At 36.5% G+C, this 21,608-nt stretch overlaps 1 protein-coding gene across 1 annotated transcript; it reads left to right on the plus strand.

Moving 5' to 3' along the window:
* Window positions 1-16,684: 16,684 nt before the first annotated feature.
* LOC113732626 (uncharacterized) lies at window positions 16,685-21,383 on the plus strand. Its single transcript, XM_027258540.2, has 5 exons — window positions 16,685-17,129; window positions 18,246-18,407; window positions 18,486-18,658; window positions 18,785-20,894; window positions 21,053-21,383. The coding sequence occupies exons 1-5, from the start codon at window positions 17,001-17,003 to the stop codon at window positions 21,107-21,109; spliced, it is 2,631 nt and encodes an 876-aa protein (XP_027114341.1). The 5' UTR covers window positions 16,685-17,000; the 3' UTR covers window positions 21,110-21,383.
* The last annotated feature ends 225 nt before the right edge of the window (window positions 21,384-21,608 follow it).

Consider the following 21,608-nt stretch of genomic DNA (forward strand, 5'->3'; position numbering starts at 1 on the left):
TGGAAATTGGAGGAAAAAATGGAGTGGAAGGGGCAGAGGAAGAGCAGGTAGAAAAGAAAAGAGTGTAGCTTAAAAGTCCAACAAGGCCATAAATTAGTTTTTTTTTGCTATAGTCAGTACCACTTTATTGAATGATGGGTGGATTTCTTTTGACTAGGAAACATATTTTGTAATTGTAAATAGACAGCTTTTGACCAAGTAATTAGCTTTTTGTCCAACAGCTTAGTATTTTGTATAAATGGATTAGTTTTTTTGTTTACTGATCATTAAATGGTCAAGCTTGACTACTGTATCCCTTTTGATTGCTATGTTGGCTTTTATCCACTTGTGAATGAATGAGTATAACAAGCGTTCTGGTTATATATGTTTCTGTTATTTTTAACATTGATTAAATTGGTCTCATTCTACTGTCTTTATGTGGCTGTTATAACAATTTTAAAGCAACACTAGTTCAGATCAAACTTCATTCCATTACTTCCATTCTTCCAAAAGTATGGAGTACATTTCAATTTCAAATTGGTTCGCTAACACTACAAAAGGCCAACATAATATGGTAGGATTACAACAGAATTTTTACATAAACACAATAGACCAGATTACTTCATCATTATCTCGATGGACACAACTTTCACATGAACACAATTTTCATAGGGCTCCTTCAATCTACAACACTCCAGGAGTCCATCTTTCATCTCGATGCCAAACCACCATTAATAAGATTAAAACCCAAGAGAGTACTAGTAGCCTTACAAGCCACTTCCTAATCTTTTTTTGCCTGGCCAATTCTTGTTCCATCTCCTTCACTTTCACCTTCAACTTTATAGCTTTTGACTCTAATTTGTTCAATAAATCTTGCAATTCATCCTTTTGTTCCTCAGTTGCATTCACCCTTCTTAAAAGTCTAGGTATCACCTCAATTGACTAACGACACCACCTTTTTTTGCGATTGGATTGATTTACCATAGGTGCACATGAAGTTGAAGATTCAACACTCCAACTCTCTTCATGTGCACCTATGGTAAATTCACCCTTCTGACCAGGATTCCGAGATTTCCATGAAGTCACCACCTTCATCAATTTACCATAGGTGCACATGAAGAGAGTTGGAGTGTTGAATCTTCTCATTTTTGGATCAATTGAAGTCCTCTCAATCTACTGCTACTAGTCCTCATAGCTTCTTTCCCGATTGGAATAAAGAAGGAGATTTGAGGAAAGTCCCCATGTTGTGATAACGAGATTATCCCAAATAAATGTCATGTGAGTAGTCCGTGATGTGTTTTCCATCCATCTTAATAGTCAAATTGGATGGAAGGACTATGACTACACATTTTTATTAATTGGAGGACTACATTTACGCACTTATTAGTTGGCGGACTAAAAGTGCGCAAAGTTGAAAGTTCGAGAACCACCGCGGATTTTTGCCCAATGTAATAATGTATCTTTTGGTACTTCAAAGTGATGAGAATTGCTTCAACTTAAATAGTACTTTTTTATTTTTAATAGACAAATGTAATAATGTACCTTTTGGTCTTCATTACAACATGTGAATATACCAGCATTGGACCAAATTGTGTTGGTTATGTTATTAGTTCTCATTCTTTTATCTAATCAGCTTCTTGGAAAGAAAAAATGATACCACAATCTGGTGGCAGTGGTATGCATAGCCAGCCCCACCTTGTGTTTTGTTATTCAAGCTTTCTTTTTCTTGTTTTATTTTGATATCTCAGTTGCACTTTTTTTTTAAAATTGAAATTGAATAAAATTTACTTTAAATCTTGAAGGTTACGCCATACTCAAGGGATGGAGATTATTGCCCTGGATCAAGAGCATTCAGAGATGGAGCTGCTCAAGGCAATCCTGTACTTGCTGGAGTTGGTGGTTTGATTAGAGATCACAATGGTAGATGGACAAAAGGCTTTAGTCGAAGACTAGAACATGCAAAAATTATTTCTACTAAACGTTGGGGCCTTAGAGATGGCTTGATGCTTGCAAAACCTTCAATCTACTTTCTTTGGAAATTGAACCAGATGCACCTATAGTTATTAACATGATTCAGTTAGCATATATTTTCACTAATAAGCCTGCTTGCTTGACATTTTCTTCCATGTGACACGCATCAATTAAGCATACTTATCATGAAGCAAATAGATGTGCAACTACATTGACTAGATTAGGGTTGTATCAGACAGGTACCATTTTGTTTTTTGATGTAATGCCTTTACGACTTAATAGACTTTTATAGGAGGATTATTGTGGAGTTAGTACTCTACAACTTGCAATTGACTGATTATCTTTTATTCTATCTCCTTTTATTACAAAAGAAAAAACTTTATCTAATCAGCCTTGTCGGGCATAATTTGCATGGAAGAATGATTATATGCTGCATTAAACCTTTTCATCCCAAGTTTAGGCCTGTTAATATGCCGCCTACAATATAATCACTTCTTACTTTACAGATGAAGTTTTTAATATAAACAATGTCAATTTAGCAATCTCGACATCAATAATTTCACTTCTTATTTTACACTATAATCAAATCATTTTGGGCGTCATGAGTACGATTCTATGCATGTTTTTAACTTTTTACTGTGAGCATGATTTTAATTTCTTACCATGCACGAGTTTGGTATTCTTCTGCTAGTATATGGAAACACGACAACTATGAGTTCCAAACCCATAAACATTCACAGGCAACCCTAGAAACTCACTCTAAAAACAATTCATCCCTCAATAACTTCCCAAAATGATGAAATCCATAGGGTATCCAAACACCATTCAAAGCTATTCTCCCTTTTATGTAGCAACGATAATGAAGAGTTATAGCCAAGAATTCTGTCTGGCATAATAATCTTGGATTATCTTTTATTCTAGGTAATCATGAAGAATGTCTGTTGGCATATATCATCTTATATTGTGTATGCTGTACCTTAAGCATGTATGATAACAAAGTGCTAGTTTATATGCAACATATATAGCTATGACATGATCATCTTGTTCATACGACCTAATTTTTTCCCAACTTATTTCCTAATTTTTTTTTTGGAAGTTACATTTTCATGGATGATTTGAGTAATGTTGAAATTTCCTACTTTCTTGTTAGAAATGTGTTCCATCAATCCATCAGACTTTCCAGAGGAAAATCAATGGACTCTATAATTGCTTGTATAGACACTAGTAGAATTAATATTGACACTTAAAAACAAGTATAGACACTAACACTATTTTTGGGTAGAAATTTAGATAAATGAGAAAATTTATTGTGTTTTTACATATTGTTATATAAGTGTTTACATTGAGTCTTAGTTTTGTACATTTGTATCTGTTAGTGTCTGCACTACGCAGCCCTTAATACAAGCTTTTCAAACAAATTTCCAGGTTCGTACCCAAATTAGTAACAAGTTATCAACTTAGAAATTTACAAATTTCAAACCTGATTGAGATTATATAGAAAGTATTTAAGGTAAGATTGGAAAGAATAATTAACTATTAAATTTTATTAAAATAGTATGTATTTGTCTATTTGGCGTTCGAAGGGCAAACAATAAGCAGTGGATTCAATGTTATTTTTTCTGCAAAATGTAAATTTTTTTCAGGGAAGTGTGGCAATTCAGGGATTGGGTGCTAATCTTAAAGCTTTATTAGTTGGCCATCCTTTTGTTTTTTGCGTGCTTATTTAGGCATCAAATAGGAAAAAAATCCATCTAGAAAAGGGTCTATTGAAATTGGGCATTCCTTAAAATGAAATTCAAATGTTGCTGTTTTGAAAAATAAAATGAAATCTAAAATGTATGTAAATACAAAAGAAGATAATAAATATGAGTTTGTGCACTCACATGGTAATATGAGTGTGAATTTAACCAAAAAAGGGTAAAAACCGTTGGTGGCCATTAACTTATTCCCTACATCTAATTTTGACCACAAACTATTTTCCGTCTCAATTCAACTACTTATCTAACTAACCAATATACTCGTGGTCATTTCATTGGATTTTGCTATTAATTTACAAAATAAATCAAACACATGCAAATCACGTGTCAGAATTTAAGGATAAATATGTCCATTGAACTTCTCAATCTAAACCTAAAAACTCCTAAGATTATTAAACTATTTCACTCGTACACTTTTGGCCATTTAAATATTTTTTGTTTTAGTATAGTTAATAAACTCTTAAATCGATATACTAGTGGTCATTCTATCAAATATTTTTGTTAATGCAAACGGAATGAGCTCCATGTACATTTCACGTACCAAAAACAAGCACAATTTCATAAGGTCAATTTTTTAGATTTTTTAATTAACAAAAAAATTTAGAATCTTTAATATTTGCTTTAATATATTCTAATTTACAAGTTTCAACAAAAATCTAAATGATATGCTCAAGTTCTTGTGAATTATTCCCAAGAACCCTGAAATAAAATAAAATGAAAATAGTAGGTCTAATAACAAAATTTGAAGGAAAGCTTGCTAATATACTATTTTGGTTAGTTGTGATAAGTGCATAGCTTACATGTTTTAAGTATGTTTTGTTAGTTAGTTTTGGGGTGTTTTATTTAGTTTTATAACTAATTAGTTAGGATTCTATTGAAAATATGCATTTTGTGGTTTAATTGATAAAAATTTCATTTCTATGGATTTTAATGGTGAAAATTTCATATTTTTATAGGTTTAAAGATTCAATCATCAATTGGAGTGATTTGAGAAGATAATTGGATGATTGATGATAGTTTGAAGTGATAAAAAGAAGACATGAAGTGCAAAATACTCAAAGGATGAAATGCAAGTTTTCCAGCATTGACACCTTATGGTATTTCGGCAATATCTTGAGCTACAAATTGAGGTGATTCTTGTACCATTTTAAAGTTAAGAGATATATCTACATTTGGTATGAAGATATCGAAGTCCAGCTTGTGATACACCGAATGTTAGGAGATTGTTTTTTTTTTGTTTGATTTAAAACCTTAAATTTGTTTTAAAGGGACTAGAAACCCTAAAGTCTAATAAAAAACCCTAGTTTACTTGTGACTAACCGGTTTTCTTAAATCTTTCATTTTTAATCGAAACCCTAATTGTAATCAATGAAATTGTAAAATCTCTCACATTTTCCTTAAAATTCCATTTATTTGGCATTTATTCCTTTCTAATAGTTTTACTACTCATTCACACCCTCAGTAATTGCAATCAACTATAGAATTAAGCGTTCTCCCTTTCGTTTTCGAGTTATCGCAAATTAGGGTTTTTTCCGCCTTTTCGTAGTGTGACCATTCGATACGGAATGTGTATCAAATTTGGTGATTAAGAGTGAATTTTAGATGATATTAAGTGTGTGATTAGAAGTGATAATAATAAGTTAGTGAATTATAAGATAAAACCTTAGTATACGCGATTTAAGGAAAATCGGCTCGAACCGACGGGTACCGTTCACTACCGATTGAATACACCATTTGACCAACATTTTATCAAGTTAATCTCATTGTTATTAGAGCCTAAATATCAGCTCTAAAGCTGATCAAGGTGGCCGAAATTTTTGACCATTTAAACCAAAGGAAAAGAAACAAAATTGAGATGGAAATTGGTGGTGACAAATGGCATCAATCCATGCATCTTTGACCCAAATTACGACTAAGCCTTATAGCCTTCTTGGACTTCATTTTCCCTTCATTTTTCATTCATCTTGGCCGAACCTAGGAGAGAAAAAAAGGGAGAAGAGAACTTCAAATCCATCCTGGGTTTTGCTTGATTGAGTGAAAAAACAAGAAAACTAAACTGATTAACTTGCAAACTGAGAGTTTGAGAAGCTTAGGGAGCTAAATTTCACAAGGAGAGGTGAATGATAACTCTTCAAACCCTTTTATTGAGATATTATGACGGACCATCCTTTCCTTTTCCCTTACTCTTGTTTGAGTTATGTAGTAGCTTGAATTCATGCTTGGTGATATCTAATTTAAGTGATTTTGATGATTGTAGTGATGGATTTTGAGTTAGGGTTTTGAATGATTCACTTGTAATTCTTGTTGTTTGGATGGTATATGGTGCATGTAGGCTTGTATAGGAGGTAGGAGTAGTGGTTTTAAGCTAGAAATGGGAAGTTATACCTTGAATACCTTAAATTTCGGAATTGAGATTCTTCATTGTTCTGTTCTGTCCGGTTCTGTTTGACCATGATAGGGGCCGAATTAGGCTTAACACAAAACATGAAAGTTGTATAGAATGATATTTTATAACTGCTTGTAAAATTTCAGTTCAATCCGAGCACTGTAACACATGAAAAGACAAAAATACCCCTGATTGCCATAGGTAGAGCTCTGTGGCCAGTTTTGACATTTCACCAATCTGACCGCGTCTGTTCACCCTGATTCGTACTGAATTAGTATTTGGTCAAAACACAGAAGTTGTAGTACTATGTCTTAGCTTTCCAACGGCCCTGAAAATGCTTCAATCGAACTTCGGTAGCCTGAGTTATTGTCGTTTATGCATAGTGCGGTTAACTAGCCTGATTGTGAGATTTTGATTCTGTAATTTGAAATTTTGACCTAGATACACTACGAACTGGACTGAGTGGTCTCTTCAAAGTTGTAGCCCTTTATCTTAGTTTCGCAACAGTATAAATTGCACCCCAATCCGATATGCGTAGCTTCAGTTGTATCCGATACGCTAAACGACATCAAATCTGTCTTTTGTTTTATGACTTAAACTTCATTTCCGGACATTTTCCTATCTTGATTTTGTACTTGTACGACATTGAGCCTATTGAACGGCTATTGAAATGAGATTATTTTGTGTGTGAATTTGGGACTGATTTGAGAAACATATTGAAGTCATAAATAGCTGAAAAATAGGTAAACATAAGGGGTATGCCGCCCAAATTTTCACTAGAGGTATAAACCGGTATTTGGAGTTCTGGTTCGGTAATATTCAAATTTGACTTGGATACACTGAAAACTGGGTTGAGGTGTCTTCATGAAAATTGTAACCCTTTGTCTAAGATTCGAGACACTACCTAGTACATTTTTATCCGATAACCACAGCTCCAATTATGGTCAAAATCGTGCAACCCGTTTTGTACCATTTTTATTTTCGCACACGCGCGCATGCATTCCTTTGCCGTTTTGCCGCTTTGATCGTTTTAGTCCTTATTTCTAGTTGTGATGGTCGATTCACTGATAGTTGAGTATAATCTTCTGTCACAAGCAGTGACGAATCAGACGGAGTTGTTGGACCCGTATAAAGTGCCTTGATTTACAAGCTAACTCTTTTGAGTGAGTAATTGGGTTGTTTATTGATGTGAAATTGTCAAAGTACTTTGTATATGTTAAATAGGTACTTAGGCGAGGGTGTATTTTATCTCACTCGATCTATACCCATCCTTTGTTTTGATTTCATATGTGAGAATACATGACTTATGTTGAGTATCACCTTTTTGCTGTGTGCTGATGGGGTTGATTACATGATTTGAGTTGAACCCCTTTTTGCTATGTGCTGTTGGGGTAAGTACTTTGTTATGTACTTTGTTGAGAGATATCATCTATTGAGGGATTGGATATCTCAGGACTTGGTTCCAACCTGGTTCCAAGGGTAGACGGACTATTCGAGCCAGCCAGGGTTTGGTCGAAGTTAGTTCCATGCTAACCTTGAAATTTTGTTCTTTGTTAAAGTTTTGATTAAAACTAAGTAATTTTGTTTCGCTCGAACTGCTGTGTGCTGTTGACTGGCCAGCAGGGGTTGATAAGGTGAACAGGAAAAGTAAGTGGAGTCTACGGACCATGAATACTTTGGTTGACAGAGTGTCAAAAGGCATTCAAGCTCGGGAAATTGAACTGATTTTGGATCCACCCGTATCCTACCATTGTGATGTTATCTTTCTGTTATTGATGTAAAATATCCTGATTTACTTGTTTATTTAGATGTGAGTTTACATTTTTACCCCTGATTATTCACTAAGTGTATAGCTTACCCCATTCCATTTATTTTCCTTAGCAGGGGGCCGATGCGGGGAAAGCTTGGGAAGGTGTATAGACTTGGGTTATAAAATAGTTGAATTTGTACTTGTTATAAGTTGACTGGTAAAATATATATATTTGTCGTGGTGGTTATAGTTATCGGCTTCTTTAGGGTTTACTTCTTGGTACTAGTGGTGTGTATGGTTTAATGTAATAGTTTGCATAACTTTTGATGATGCAATAGAGTAAATAGAACTTTCTTTTAGCGTGAAATCGATTTTCTCACTTTAAGTATTGATTTCTGGCGCGAGATAGACAGGCGATCCGCTAAATCCTTTGGTACGCCTCTGGGTACGGTGGGGTCATCACAGGTGGTATCAGAGCGCCTAAATTAGAGAATTTGGGCAGTTGAAAAATGTGTTATAGAACATATAAGTATTCGATTGTCTTTAAATTGAATCGTATCTATTAAGATGAAATACCGGAGAATTGATTCGGTGATATTTTGTTGTGTAGGTATGGAGACTGGTGGACCTAGCAATACCGGTGGACCTAATGGTGCCGGAATACGTGATACGAGTGTAGGCAAACCGGTGAACCGGGTGGTGCGCCGACGAGTCCTTAGATATCAGAGGAGGGTCGGAGAACCCTATAGGCTATATTCTCCTTTCGGTCAGATGAGTCGATCGTGTGAATGTCGATATACATACCCTGACGAGGTTGTTATGGCTGTAGATGACGAGCGTCGTCACATAGGTAGGACGGTCGACAGTCTGAGGGCACAGTTGGATGAGACCAGAGGAGTGAGCCATGCACAGGTCATGCGCCTGCGTGACCTCCAGATAGGGTTACGAGCTGAGGAGGAGCGGACGTATACCCTTGGTCGTCAATTTGAGGAGACCCACCGCCACCTCTTCGTTTTGAAGGGGCAGATGAGAGAGAGAGCGCGGGGTATTACACTAGACTGTGAGATTCTCTTAGATATGATTGTCGAGGCGCCACCTAGGGTTGGCGGAGTAGGGCTGATGGATGCGATAGACTCTATAGGCTCTGTAGGGGATTTCCACTAGGGCCGTTCCTCAGAGTTGTTTTGTTGACTTTTTGGAGCCGGTGTGCTCATAAACTAACATGTTTTGTATTGATTGAATGATGGTTAGCTGTGAACTGATATGTGTATATTTTGGCGTGAATTATAGATATATGTATATAGTTTCGTGTATGATATTTTGCTATCTTGGCTAATTTGCGCATTTATAATTTTTCAACGCTTTGAACTCGTACCATATTTTGTCCCAATTATAGAAGCTATAAAACAATCAAACGGAAACTCGTGGTGGGGGTAGAGGACGAGAACAAGGAACCGAAGGGGTAACAAATGAAAATGTAAATATACAAGTTGAGACCCAAGTAACTACAGCCATATAGCGAATGGCTGATTTGTTAGAACGAATGGTCAACCAACAGGGTCAAGACCAAGTACAGCATCCCGGAAATCATGAGGGAGAGGGTCGTGCCTTAGAACGGTTCCAGAAGTTTCTACCGCCAAAATTTTTGGGTGGACCTAACCCTGATATAACGGAGAGTTGTTTGGATCGAATGTTAGATATATTTGCTGCATTAGAATCCCCGGAGGAACGGCAGATAGCTTTCGCCATTTTTCAATTTGAGGGAGCGGCTCGTGCCTGGTGTTTAGAATGTGATTCAAGCCAAATAGGATAGAGAGCAGACCCCATGGACATGGATTAATTTCACTCTTGAGTTTAATGAGAAATACTTACCGCCACTTGTTCAAGAAAAGCGAGAGGATGAGTTCATATGCCTACGTCAAGGGACTATGAGTGTGGCGGAGTACGAGACGCAATTTACCAAACTCTCTCGTTTTGCTCCAGAGTTAGTGCTGACAGACCAAAGGAGAATTCGTCGGTTTGTCCAGGGTTTGAATGTGGAGATTCAAGAGGCACTGACAGCTGCTCAATTGGAGACCTATAGTCAAGCTATTGAAAAAGCACAAGAATTGAAAATACCAAGATTCAAGTAAAGGTTTTTCATGATAGAAAATGAAGACAACCTGACACCAATAGTTATATTGAGAGACAGAGCTCGGGAAGCGAGCCACCATCTAAGAGGGGTCGAGGAATAGGTGGATCACGATCAATAGGGATCCCAAACCAAGGATATGTTGAGAAGGGTCAGGCAGGAAGAGAGACCCAAAAGGGTATCTCACGAGGAGATCCAATATCAGGATCTAGAATGGCATGTGGATTTTGAGGGGCTGCTAACCACATGGAAAATAATTGTTGGAAGAAAGGACAAGTTCGAAAATGCTACCGATGTGGTAGTGCTGAGCACCTGATTGCTCAGTGCTCTCACCTGCCAAAAGAAGGAAATTTGCCAAAGGTAAAAGGGAACACGTCTAAACCGACCAATGCAACGGGTAATCGACTGAAAGTGCCGGCAATGACCTATGCAATGGGATATCAAGAGGTGACCGACCCATTAGCAATCATCGAAGGTACCCCCTATCTTCCATCGTATTGAGGTTCCTTTTATTCGTTTTAAAAGATTACTACCATTAAGGCCGATCTACGAGACATTTGAACTTCATTAAGACTAAAGACCATTGAGACTTTGAGCTAACGATTACACGGATGGGTCTTGGATTGGAATACATAGAGGGACAAACTTTTGAAGGAAATTTTATTGTCCATGATGAACTCGTTAATGACGTATTAGAGTATTCCAACTCTTAGCTCGTGAAAGGATTAAGAAGATTTGACTTAAAAGTTGCAATTTCGAGGACGAAATTCTTCTAAGGAGGTGAGATTGTGATGCACCGAATGTTAGGAGAATATTTTTTTTTGGTTTGATTTAAAACCTTAAATTTGTTTTAAAGGGACTAGAAACCCTAAAATCTAATAAAAAATCCTAGTTTACTTGTGACTAACCGATTTTTTTAAATATCTCATTTTTAATCGAAACCCTAATTGTAATCAATGGAATTGTAAAATCCCTCACATTTTGCTTAAAATTCCTTTTATTTGACATTTATTCATTTCTAATAGTTTTACTACTCATTCACACCCTCAATAATTGCAATCAACCATAGAATTAAGGGTTCTCCCTTTCGTTTTTGAGTTATCGCAAATTAGGATTTTTTTCACCTTTTCATAGCGTGACCATTCGGTACAGATTGTGTATCAAATTTGGTGATTAAGAGTGAATTTTAGATGATATTAAGTGTGTGATTAGAAGTGATAATAATAAGTTAGTAAATTAAAAGATAAAACCCTAGTATACGCGATTTAAGGAAAATCGACTCAAACCGACGGGTACCATTCACTACCGATTGAACACATCATTTGACCAACATTTTATCAAGTTAATCTCATTGTTATTAGAGCCAAAATACCAGCTCTAAAGCTAATCAAGGTGGCCGAAATTTTTGACCATTTAAACCAAAGGAAAAGAAACAAAATTGAGATGGAAATTGGTGGTGACAAGTGGCATCAATCAATGCATCTTTGACCCAAATTATGGCTAAGCCTTATAACCTTCTTGGACTTCATTTTCCCTTCATTTTTCATTCCTCTTGGCCGAACCTAGGAGAGAAAAAAAGGGAGAAGAGAACTTCAAATCCATCTTGGGTTTTGCTTGATTGAGTGAGCAAACAAGAAAACTAAACCGATTAACTTGCAGATTGAGAGTTTGCGAAGCTTAGGGAGCTAAATTTCACAAGGAGAGGTGAAGAATAACTCTTCAAGCCCTTTTAATGAGGTATTATGGCTGATCATCCTTTCCTTTTTTCTTACTCTTGTTTGAGTTATGTAGTAGCTTGAATTCATGCTTGGTAATATCTAATTTAAGTGATTTTGATGATTGTAGTAATGAATTTTGAGTTAGGGTTTTGAATGGTTCACTTGTAATTCTTGTTGTTTGGATGGTATATGGTGCATGTAGGCTTGTATAGGAGGTAGGAGTAGTGGTTTTAAGCTAGAAATGGGAAGTTATACCTTGATTACCTTAAATTCCAGAATTGAGATTCTTCATTGTTCTGTTTTGCCCGGTTTTGTTTGACTATGATGGGGGCCGAATTAGGCTTAGTACAAAACATGAAAGTTGTAGAAAATGATATTTTATAGTTGTCTGTAAAATTTCAACTCAATCCGAGTACTGTATCATATAAAAAGATAAAAATTCCCCTGACTGCCATGGGTAGAGTTCTGTGCCCAGTTTTGACATTTCACCAATCTAACCGCGTCTGTTCACCCTGATTCGTACTGAATTAGTATTTGGCCAAAACACAGAAATTGTAGTGTTATGTCTTAGCTTTCCAATAGCCCTAACAACGCCTCAATCGGACTTCGGTAGCCTGAGTTATTGCCGTTTACGTATAGTGCGGTTAACTAGTCTGATTGTGAGATTCTGGTTCTGTAATTTGAAATTTTGACCTGGATACACTACGAATTGGATTGAGTAGTCTTCTTCAAAGTTCTAGCCCTTTATCTTAATTTCGCAACGGTATAAATTACACCCCAATCCGATAAGCGTAGTTTCGATTGTGTCCGATACGCTAAGCGACGTCGAATCTGTCTTTTGTTTTATGACTTAAACTTCATTTCCAAACATTTTCCTAAATTGATTTTGTACTTGTACGACATTGAGCCTATTGAACGGCTATTGAAATGAGATTATTTTGTGTGTAACTTTGGGACTGATTTGAGAAAAATATTGAAGTCATAAATGGCTAAAAAATAGATAAACACAAGGGGCATGCCGCCCAAATTTTCACTAGAGGTATAAACCGATCTTTGAAGTTCTGGTTCGGTAATCTGTAAATTTGACTTGGATACACTGAAAACTGGGTTGATGTGTTTTCATGAAAGTTGTAACCTTTTGTCTAAGTTTCGAGACACTATCTAGTACATTTTGATCCGATAACCACAGCTCCAGTTATGGTCAAAATCGTGTAACCCGTTTTGCACCATTTTCATTTCCTCACACGCGCGCATGTATTCCTTTGCCGTTTTGCCGCTTTGATCGTTTTTGTCCTTATTTCCAGTTGTGATGGTCGGTTCACTGATAGTTGAGTATAATCTTCTGTTGCAGGCAGTGACGAACCGGACGGAGTCGGTGGACCCGTATAAAGTGCCTTGATTTACAAGCTAACTCTTTTGAGTGAGTAATTGAGTTGTTTATTGATGTAAAATTGTCAAAGTGTTTTGTATATGTTAAATCGGTACTTAGGCGAGGGTGTACTTTATATCACTCGACCTAAACCCATCATTTGTTTTGATTTCATATGTGAGAATACATGCCTTATGTTGAGTATCATCCTTTTGCTGTGTGCTGATGGGGGTGATTACATGATTTGAGTTGAACCCCTTTTTGCTGTGTACTGTTGAGGTAAGTACTTTGTTGTGTACTTTGTTGAGAAATATCATCTATTGAGGGATTGGATATCTCAAGCCTTGGTTCCAACCCGGTTCCAAGGGTAGACGAACTATTCGAGCCAGTCAGGATTTGGTCGAAGTTAATTCCATGCTAATCTTGGGATTTCGTTCTTTGTTAAAACTTTGATTAAAATTAAGTGATTTTGTTTCCCTCGAGCTGCTTTGTACTGTTGGCTGGCCAGCGGGGGTTGATAAGGTGAACGGGGAAAGTAAATGGAGTTTAGGACCATGAGTACTTTGGTTGACGGAGTGTCGATAGGCGTTCAAACTCGGAGAATTGAACTGGTTTTGGAGCCACCCGTATCCTACCATTGTGATGTTATCTTTCTGTTATTGATGTGAAATATCCTGATTTACTTGTTTATTTGGATGTGAGTTTATATTTTTACCCCTGATTATTCACTAAATGTATAGTTTACCCCATTCCATTTGTTTTCCTTAGCAGGGGGCCGATGCGGGGAAAGTTCGGGAAGATGTATAGACTTGAGTTATAAAATAGTTGAATTTGTACTTGTTATAAGTTGACTAGTAAGATGTATATATTTGTCATGGTAGTTATAGTTATCGGCTTCTCTAGGGTTTGTTTCTTGGTACTAGTGGTGTGTATGGTTTAATGTAACAGTTTGCACAACTTTTGACGATGCAATAGAGTAAATAGAACTTTTTAGCGTGAAATCGATTTTCTCACTTTAAGTATTGAGTCCTGGCGCGAGCTAGGCAGACTATCCGCTAAACCCTTTGGTACGCCTCTGGGTACGGTGGGGTCGTCACACAGTTCAGTTGTTTTCATTGTCAAAATGTCGAAATACAGAAGTGCATTTTCATGGTCAAAAGCTGAAACAGAGTTCTGACCAGTCAAACGTATTTTGGTCATTTCTCAGTCCACAGACCTCCAAATTGGATTATGCTTGATATATTGGAAAGCTAATTCAAAGGGCTATAGCTTTTATGTTTTACACAAGAGTTAGTTCAGCCTCTATCATCAATAAAATATCAATTAAGGTTGTACAAAAAATAGAGTAAGTAAATCCGAGTTTGGATCTGTACTATACCCGACCTCTGATAAACTTCTGTAATCAGAAGGCTACATCTGAGGGGAGGATCCGAGCTCGGATCCTAATGTGCAGTGAAGATAAAAATGAAGAAAAATGAGATCCGAGGGGTATTTTGAGCGATCTGACCTCGGATCTTGCCCTCGGATCCCCAATTGCGGCTCTACAACTTGCTTTGCAACTTATGCTCTGTTCACACAAGCTTTTTGACCAATTTATCTACAAGAAATCCGGATGGAACTGAGCAAGCAAATATAGAGAATTCAAGAAGCATCTTTTGGTGATTCCAAGGAGTAATTTACATCAACTTTAACAAGTCACCATGAGCTTGAATTCCTCTATAAATAGAGGCTTTGGAGAACATTTTCACAACTTTGGAAGGCTAGAGAAATTCACAAAAGATGTAGTCTTTACTAGAATTTCCTTAGTTCATTAGTTAGAATAGAATAGTTTAGGTAGTTATGTGTGTTATCTACTCTTGTACATTGGCTAGATTAGAATGAAGATGGAGATGAAGAAGGAGGGGTTGAAACTCATGTGACAAGGGTTATCACTTCTCTAACTCTTTATCTTTTGTATTGAATTCTTAAGTATGGTTAATATGGAAGTTTTGGATTTGTGTTTTTATATGTTTTGCTAAAGTTTATACCTAGAGTTATGGATGAACTTTCTATATTTTGTTAGTGATTTTTACTTGATTATTTGATGATATTATTTTGAATAAGTTATTTATCACTTTTGCTTTTCTAATCATGATTAACTGGCCATTAATTGTGATAATTTTAAGGTGTTAAGTTTGCAATGAGAATTGAAATTTAACACTAGTTCAAGGAAATGATAAACCTAGGGAGTACACTCACGAAAGTAGAGGTGCACCTTTGTGACTTTAGTGACTTGTTTCATGTAATTTCATAGAAGAAATGAACTTGTAGTTAGTTTCATAACCACGAAAGTAGGTATGAATTAAGTATAGGTATAGTGGATACATCGGCGAAAGCGGGTATCACATATATTAGGAAATTACGCCATAACTAACCAAAATAATAGCATTCACTTAACCGATAATTTTATTTGCAAGAGTAGTAAGGAATTCCATATCCTAGGAGCTTTCTATTGTTATTTTTATTATTTTTATCTCATTGTTTATAGTTTAGATTCAATATCTAGTACATTCAATAATCTAAATAATAAAAGAGTTCAAAAAAACATCGGTAATTGACAATCTTCCCTGTGGGATCGATATCTAATACCCCTATGCTCAATAAACGACTCGTATACTTGCGAAAAATCGCATGTGGGGTATTTAGGATTTATAAATGTAAAACTTGACTGTGGAATGAGTTTAATTGTTATATATATACCCCACACTCGTCAAGTTGTGTGACCAATTTGAATGAAAGATCATTAAGAATATATTGTTTGTATTAATGGCTATTTAAAACTTTTGTCTTATCTATTTGGATGAATTTTCCTATGGTCTTAGGTGTGTGTAGTGCACATACAACTTATTCCGTTAGGTTTAATACCAAATTTAGACGGAATGACCACTAACATACACATTTGTGAGTTGAGTGGCCATTTTGAATTAAAAAATAATTGAGTGATTAGTATACGATCAAAATAGTGGTCATTGAAATTTCTACGGGTCGGAAGTTCAATGGACATATTTACCCTTAGATTTGACACGTGACTTGCACATGTTAGGTTTTTTTTGTAGATTAAGAACAAAATCTGACGAAATGGTTATAGGTGCACTGATTAATTAATTGAGTGACTGAATTGAGACAAAAAAATAGTTTAATATTCAAAAATAGACACAAGGAATAGTTTAATGGTCACTGAAACTTGTAGCCAATAGTAAAAAAAAAAGACCATGTATGTGTATTAACGACTGTAGTAAAAACCCTATTGAAAGGAATGCTTCTATTTCTAACCATGATTTCTCTTCCCAGAAAATCTAGCTTTTATTTTGTCCATTGCATTACCTGCCAATTTAATCTTTAGTATCACACAAAATAGGACTAAAAAATGTAACATAAATGGCCATTTATTTTGTATACAATCATCCAACAAAGAAGTAACCCTAAGTCTTGCATTCCTGAAGATCTTGTTCTCTGAAAGTATCAATTGGAATGTATTTTTGTTGAGGGAATCAATCCGAATGCATTGATTAGCCTTTAATTGAGCTTATCTCAAAAGAGGGCATACCCGGGTCTAGGAAATATCCACTTCATTAGAACCTAATATCCGCCGGATCTCTTTCGGATCTTTTCTCCTAAATAAAAATGGACCGTTGGAAAGGAAAGAATCGTAACGGATAGTTTTCCTTTTAAAAACAAAAAACCTCATTCCAGTTCAAGAAACCCGTTCAATATTTCATCATCTGACAAGAAATCAAGAAAAGTTCCATCTCTCATACTCTCCATTTTCACGAAATCCATCTTCTCTAAACCAAGAATTTTAGTAGTATACGTGAATCAATCTCTTGGACCATCAAGAAATATAGCAGGGCATTCATTGATCGATCATCAAAATCTTGAAAAGCTATCTATCTGAGGCAAATGGATCTTGGATGCTTCGACATGGGTTGTATCGAAACGGAAAGAAAAGATGCTTCCCCTGAGAAAGAGAGTAGCAGTAGTAGTACTAGTTCAAGTGATTCTGTGATGACTACTTCTAAGATCGGAAAGGTACTTTCTGTCTACTCATTTTTCTTTTAATCAGAGAAAAATGAAAAGAAATTACTGGCTTTCCTGGCTTCTACTACCTGGATTTTTTTTTGTGGATTGTGTCTGTATTTATAAAGTTGACATCTCTTGACTCTGTGATTTGTTCTTTTTTATCTGGTTTTGGCGGGTTGATTTGTAAAGTTTATCAGGATTGTACTGAACTTTGATTAACAGTCTGTTTTGTTTTCTGAAAATTGATTATCTTTCTATTTGGAACTTTAGATCCTGTATTTTATTGGATGTTAAGATATTTAATTTAATATGGGTTTTTGGTTTCATATATGTAATTGTAGGGACTGGGGGTTCTGATTTTCTTGTTGGTTCACTATGATGGGATTCTAATATAATTCTGCTATCACAACCCTACCAAACAAAATCTACCATGAGTGGGTGAAGAAATAGAAGAAAGTTTTGAAAGTCCGCTAACTTTTGAATTCTAGAAGGGTACGGAAATGCAGATAGTCATTGACATCTTGGAAAATGGTTCTACATCAGTGATAAGTTGTACGGTTTAGAAAATTTGTACCGTTTTAAAAAACAAGAAGGATTCTGGGTTGGAACTACTGGAGTAACCCATTGTGTTGATCCTTTTCTACTTTGCATCTCATCTTTATTTCTTATGAGAAGAATTTGTATCTTAGTTTCTTAACAAGTTAATTGTTTCAACTGTTTATCGCTAAATTGAGTTACTTGTCATGTTTGCTTATACCATGTTATAACACAACAAAGGGCTCAGAGGTATAGTTTTGATCAGTTAATCCCCAAGTATAGCCCTTTCAGTATGCATAGTCCTATGATATGTGATAGAATCATGGAGTGCAGAATCTAAAATGACAGTGTCAATAGAGACTAACTTCATCCTTCTTACAGGAACATGGTTACTCTTATTGTTTCCCTGAAATCAACTTGAGGCTAAGTAGCATATTGAACAATGTTTAGTACATTGGTAGTTTATGATGACGCCTCTGGTTTATTGGAGCACAGCTTTCTGAAAATTGCCGGACGGATTTTGTAAATTCCTTTATTACTGATTTGCTGTCCTTTAGCATTTTCTGATTTTCTCTTTATGCTATGTAGCAAAATAAAGCAGTTAAAGAATCTGGACAGTCCAATTGGAATGTCTTAAACAAATGTACATCACAGATTAGAAAGCCGCCTCATCGGAGAACTTCACCTCTAAACTGGTTCCCTCGGAAGAAGGTGGACTCATACTTGAAAAGGAAAATAAAATTGCTGCAGGTAGTTTATGTGCACCAACCATCTCCTGAATTGGTTTGTCTTTTGCCCGAATTTTTGACTCGGACAATGTGTATACAGGAAGTAGATGGAATGAATTTAACTCTGGATGAGACTTTGGGTGATTCAAATCCTCATTACTCAAGAGTACTAAGAGAAAAAATTGCAGTAAAGGAGGCTGCAAGTAAGGCAATTGAGGCTCGAAAGGCTGCAATGGTTGAAGCATCTTGGTGCAGAATACTTAAAGCAGCGAGGTACTGATGTTTTTATGAGATCCTCATAAGAAACTAAGAAACGAAGTGAAGCATGTTCCCTCTTAGACAGATTGGAAAAACATGTCTAGAATATTTTCTGATCATCTTTTTACTGTAATTTTACAGGATAGACTGTAAAGGTGCAGAAGTTCACATGTTTGAAGCAGAAAAAACTGCAGCAGAGGCATTTGAAGCTGCAACTGCCCTTGGTGTAACCATGTATGACATAAAAGATTGCCCTCAAAAGCGTTGCAAAATTGAGACAACAGCTGCTAAAGGAGGAGATTCGTCTACTCATACTGTTTCAGCATCTTTTGAAACTCCATTTGAGGTGGATAAACAAGTAGCTTGTGCAGTAAAGGCAGCATTACCCAAGCTTGCAAATTGTCCTTCCATAAAGAAGGATGACTTCAGAGAACTCCTACGTAAAATCAGTCAGAATCCAGATTCTGATCAAAACTTCCAGGACTTCTCGGAGTTCTCTTCTGAATGTGAATCAGATACTGGATCAGATTTTGAGAAAGAAATTTCTGGAGTGATGCAAAAGGAATACAAGGAAAGTCAAGTGTCTCAAAAGTTTAATATGACTAAACTTGAGGAAATGATGCTGGAAAGGCTTGAAGGTTTGCAAGAAGATGAGCTTGTTTCACTTGCGACTATAGTAGCAACTTGTGGTCTGAATGCTGGTCTTGCTGAAGTAGAAGGTTATAAGAAGCATAATTTAGACAGTGCTGCTGCTAATCATTACTCACGTCTTCATGCTTGTAGCAGATTGTCCATTTCTGGAGCAGGATCAGTAAGCAAATCTAACATTGAGGATCAGTTGAAGAAAAAGATGTCTGAAACAGAATTTCCAAGCCTGGACAAGTTTCTGGTGAAGCGACTTACAAGACTTGAAAAGGAGGTGCTAGAAGCAAAAAATGCTAGGATGAAAGAAGCTAACAATTTGAGTGAGCAGAAGCTAGACAATAAGCCTGATGATGATAGGTTATGCTCACTTGATTACACAAGTTCAGACCATAACAACCCAGACTCTGGAAGTAATCTTCAGAGGACTTCTCCAATGATTGAACTGGAAATTGAACAGGCCATGAAGAAATCAGGGGAACTGTTTAAAGAGGATCACAAGAATGTTGGTAAAGATACCAGTGTGTCTGACTTGGGTACTATTCTAGTGAAGCATTCTTCTAAGCTTCAGAAGGAGATTGAAGAGGCGAGGAGAAATGAAAAATGTTCCAAAATGAATACCAAAAAAGTGGACAGATTCTGTCCTGCAAAGCAAGAAATTACAGAATTGCCCAGTCTAGACAAGTTTCTGGTAAAACATGTGTCTAGACTGGAAAAGGAGGTCCAGGAAGCAAAGAGCAGAAGAAATTTTGAGCCACTTGAAGGTGGCAAGGTTGCTGAGAGCAGAAAGGCTAGATCTTTGACTTCTTCTGGAGTTCCAGAAGAAACTTTATCATTATCGGCAAGAGACGATGCTCCTGAGGGGACCGAAAGCATTGACTTGAACAAGAATGTCCTTGGAGAGGATAAGCAACCATCCTTGAAGGCAGCACAAGAGTTGTCACATGAAGGTGAATATAATGGATTGAAAGAAGCAGGAAATTGTCATCACAAGATCCTTGCTACACCAGATAATGTTGGTCAAATGGGCGATACAGTGGAAGAAATATCATCGAGAAGTCACCGCTATATCCAGAAACAAGATTTGAGAAATGGAGGAAATGGTACAACAGACTTTGAAAGTTTGGATAAGGTTTTAGTGAAGCATGTGTCAAGGTTGGAAAGAGAGAAAATGGAGTTTAAGGCCAAGGAAAAAGAAGCAACGAAGGTTAAGAGGAAGGACACCAAGAAAGGGTTAAATGAGGAGGGTGGTCAAGAGGGCAGCTTGGATCAGGTTCTGGTTATACACAGGTCCAGACTTGAAAGAGAAAAGATGGCAGCTGCTCAGCAATCAGAGGAAGAAGCAGCAATGAGTGTTCTGAGGAAGGACACCAAGAAAGAGTTAGACAAGTATGGTGGCCAGGAAAGCAGCTTGGATCAGGTTTTGGTTAAACACAAGTCTAGATTTGAAAGAGAAATGATGGTGGCAGCTGCTCAGCAATCAGAGGATCACATTAGGCATTCAGTTGCTCACCGAGAGGCAAGGCAGAAAGAGCTACAAGAAGCATGGGGAGGCATGAGCCTTGAAAATTCTATGCGTCCTCATCTCTCTAGGCTTCAAAGGGACAAGGCAAGTTCTCCTTTTCTTTTTTTCTTGTTTTTTCCTCCTTTTTTTTTCAATCGAAAACTATCACTTTTGCCCCCTAGTAGTAATTTTGGTTTCATTATGTTCTGAGTCTGACCCAAAACTTCTCTTGGTCTTCTGATGTTTTCTTTCAATCTCATTAGGCTGCTTGGCTTAAAGCTGAAGAAGAGGAAAGGAGAAGAGCTGTGGAGACATCCTGATCCCCTATAATTTGCTTTGGCCTGTTTAGAATCTCATCTTTGGCATCCTATTCTGCTGTCAATCTCATCTTTTCTAGCTCAGAAATGTTCATTGATCCTTCTGCTTCTCACGTCATCTCCTCAACTTTTCTATGGAGATAAAGCCTGTGTAGCTGCTCTTTCCCCTGGGCTAGGTTGGAAAATCAGGCTTTATATCTCAAGGGAATTTTTTTGTTGGATATTTCTACTAGATGTAATTGTAGAAAAAAAGTATAAAAGCATTGTCTTTCTTTTTTATTGATTTTTTTTTTGGTTAAGTTGAGCAAAAAGTGCTACTATTAGGTTTTCCTCTGTGTTACATTCAGCACTTTGATCCATTATCTTCCTCTAAGTTCATAATACCACTTCATTGGCCATTTCGAATTCTCTATTAAAGCAGTTTAATCTTAACAGAAAACTTAGCGAAAGAGAATCCAGCAGAAAGGCTGGCCAACAGAAATTATATTCCAACTAAGTTAGA

The sequence above is a fragment of the Coffea arabica genome, chromosome 2e (assembly GCF_036785885.1).
Source record: "Coffea arabica cultivar ET-39 chromosome 2e, Coffea Arabica ET-39 HiFi, whole genome shotgun sequence".
NCBI lineage: Eukaryota > Viridiplantae > Streptophyta > Magnoliopsida > Gentianales > Rubiaceae > Coffea > Coffea arabica.

What these genes read in the sequence shown, in the direction of transcription:
- LOC113732626 (XM_027258540.2), top strand. Translation starts at nt 17,001, where the DNA reads ATGGATCTTGGATGCTTCGACATGGGTTGTATCGAAACGGAAAGAAAA. An exon ending in CTACTTCTAAGATCGGAAAG is followed by an intron (nt 17,130 to 18,245) that starts GTACTTTCTGTC and finishes TATGCTATGTAG; the next exon opens with CAAAATAAAGCAGTTAAAGA. An exon ending in CTAGGCTTCAAAGGGACAAG is followed by an intron (nt 20,895 to 21,052) that starts GCAAGTTCTCCT and finishes CAATCTCATTAG; the next exon opens with GCTGCTTGGCTTAAAGCTGA.